Below are 1776 nucleotides of genomic sequence, written 5' to 3' on the forward strand. Positions count from 1 at the left end.
TCTGCTCCACACGCTGTAAGTCTTTGCTGTCGTCCAGCATTCTGTTTTTACTTTGCAGCCAGTTCAGTTTTAGTTTTTGCATAGCCATCCCTAAGCTTCAATGCCTTTTCTTAGCGGCACTCGCCTTTTGTTTATTTTTGGTTTAAGCATTAGACACCTTTTTACCTGCAAACCATCGTCGTCGTTCCCGACATCTACAAAGCAATTAGCTACCTGCTGATATCTACTGTAATACTGGGTATTACACGGTTACTCTGCCGAGCTCTACAGCACAGACACTCAACAACGGCACATTTGCGGATTATAATTACTGGTTTGCGAAAAATATTTTTAACCCAATTAGATGAAATTACATAAGCACGGTACACTAGTGTGCCGTGGCACAGTGGTTAAAAAACACTGGATTAAGGCAATACAAAAATACTTTGGTCAAAACGACTTTTTGGAAGGTGACACAATGAAGAATCAAAAACGAATAAGTTAAACAATTTAATTATACTTTATTTAATTGATATTGCACAAAACATTGCAAAATAGTGCTACCACACATATTGATACAACACTGTAAAATATTGAATGTACATACCACACAAATGCTTCTTGATAAATACAAGGCGTATATACAAACTTTCTGCACTGATCACTGATGCACTTCCTCACCCATTTCATTTTTATCAACAAGTGGAAATGTATAAAAAGGAAATTGTAAAAAACAACAACAAAACAAACAAAAAACAAATGGTCTATTCCTTCATATTTAGCATACATGAGGACTTTTGTCCTACCCAGAAACCAGGCATCATCCTCCCCTTGAAGGAGCTTTTGATCTGCCTCAGGAGTCGCACCTCCCGCCTGCCCTTACCCCCTTGGCCCTCCTCGTCCTCCACGGCGTAAAAATTGACCACCCCTGCCGGGTGGTCCAGGTACACGCCGATGGTGCTGAATTGGGGAATGTCCCAGATTTCGTTGAAGATGCCGTTGAACCACACCTGGTAGTGGGATCCGCCCCAGCCCAGACCCCAGGACTGTTCGTTTTCACCCAGGCCGCATGGTCCGTCGCTTCCCCTGCGGCCTGCGCCCTCGTGGGTAACCCCGGCTACCACCCAGCCTGAATACTTGATCTCCCAGTAGGCCCGGAAACCCAAGATTCCTTCTTTGCAAAGAACCTTCAAATAGAGAACAATGACAAAAGTCAGTTGACCTAAAACGTCCTTTAAAGCACGGGTTCTTAACTTTTTTGTCCACGGGCTAAACTTTTCCACTACAGAGAGCTCCGGGACCCAGTCAAATATTAACAATAGATTAATAATTTAACTTTTCGATTTTAATCATATACAATAATTATATCCAGCCTATTTACAGTTTACAACCTTGTCGGATGATATAAAACCGTTCGTTAATCACAAAAAAAATATTATTTATGTGACATCGAAACCTTAGGCTTAGGTCAGGCTGATTAGAAAAATAAGTACTAACCAAATATACTGCATACTGACATTCAATTATGTTGCGCTAAAATAAATAAAGTAAAAATAATAATGAATATATTTTTCAACTAAACTGCAAATACAATTTAAGTGCAAATGAAAATACTGCTTCATCACTTTAGTCATTTTTTTTTGTGCTTAAGAAAGCTCTCCTTAGACATTAGCTCTAGACTTCTTCTGTTTGTTTAAGATTGCTGTTACTGCCACAAGTGGTGAAAAAGTGTATTACATTTAAGTACCGCTGCAGTCCATACGGATCACAGCTGAGAAACAGATATATTTGGTGGCC

General features: G+C 39.9%; 1 protein-coding gene across 2 annotated transcripts in view; it reads right to left on the reverse strand.

Annotated features, from left to right (window-relative positions):
• Nucleotides 1-504: 504 nt before the first annotated feature.
• Nucleotides 505-1776, reverse strand: part of LOC133610933 (stonustoxin subunit beta-like) — a 460649-nt gene continuing 459377 nt past the window's right edge. For both annotated transcript variants that reach the window (XM_061967702.1, XM_061967703.1), the window contains exon 6: nucleotides 505-1166. In XM_061967702.1, the coding sequence (XP_061823686.1) occupies nucleotides 744-1166 (423 nt within the window). In that variant the 3' untranslated portion in view covers nucleotides 505-743. The remainder of the gene's footprint in view (nucleotides 1167-1776) is intronic.

Source organism: Nerophis lumbriciformis, linkage group LG11, assembly GCF_033978685.3.
Source record: "Nerophis lumbriciformis linkage group LG11, RoL_Nlum_v2.1, whole genome shotgun sequence".
In the NCBI taxonomy this organism is placed as follows: domain Eukaryota; kingdom Metazoa; phylum Chordata; class Actinopteri; order Syngnathiformes; family Syngnathidae; genus Nerophis; species Nerophis lumbriciformis.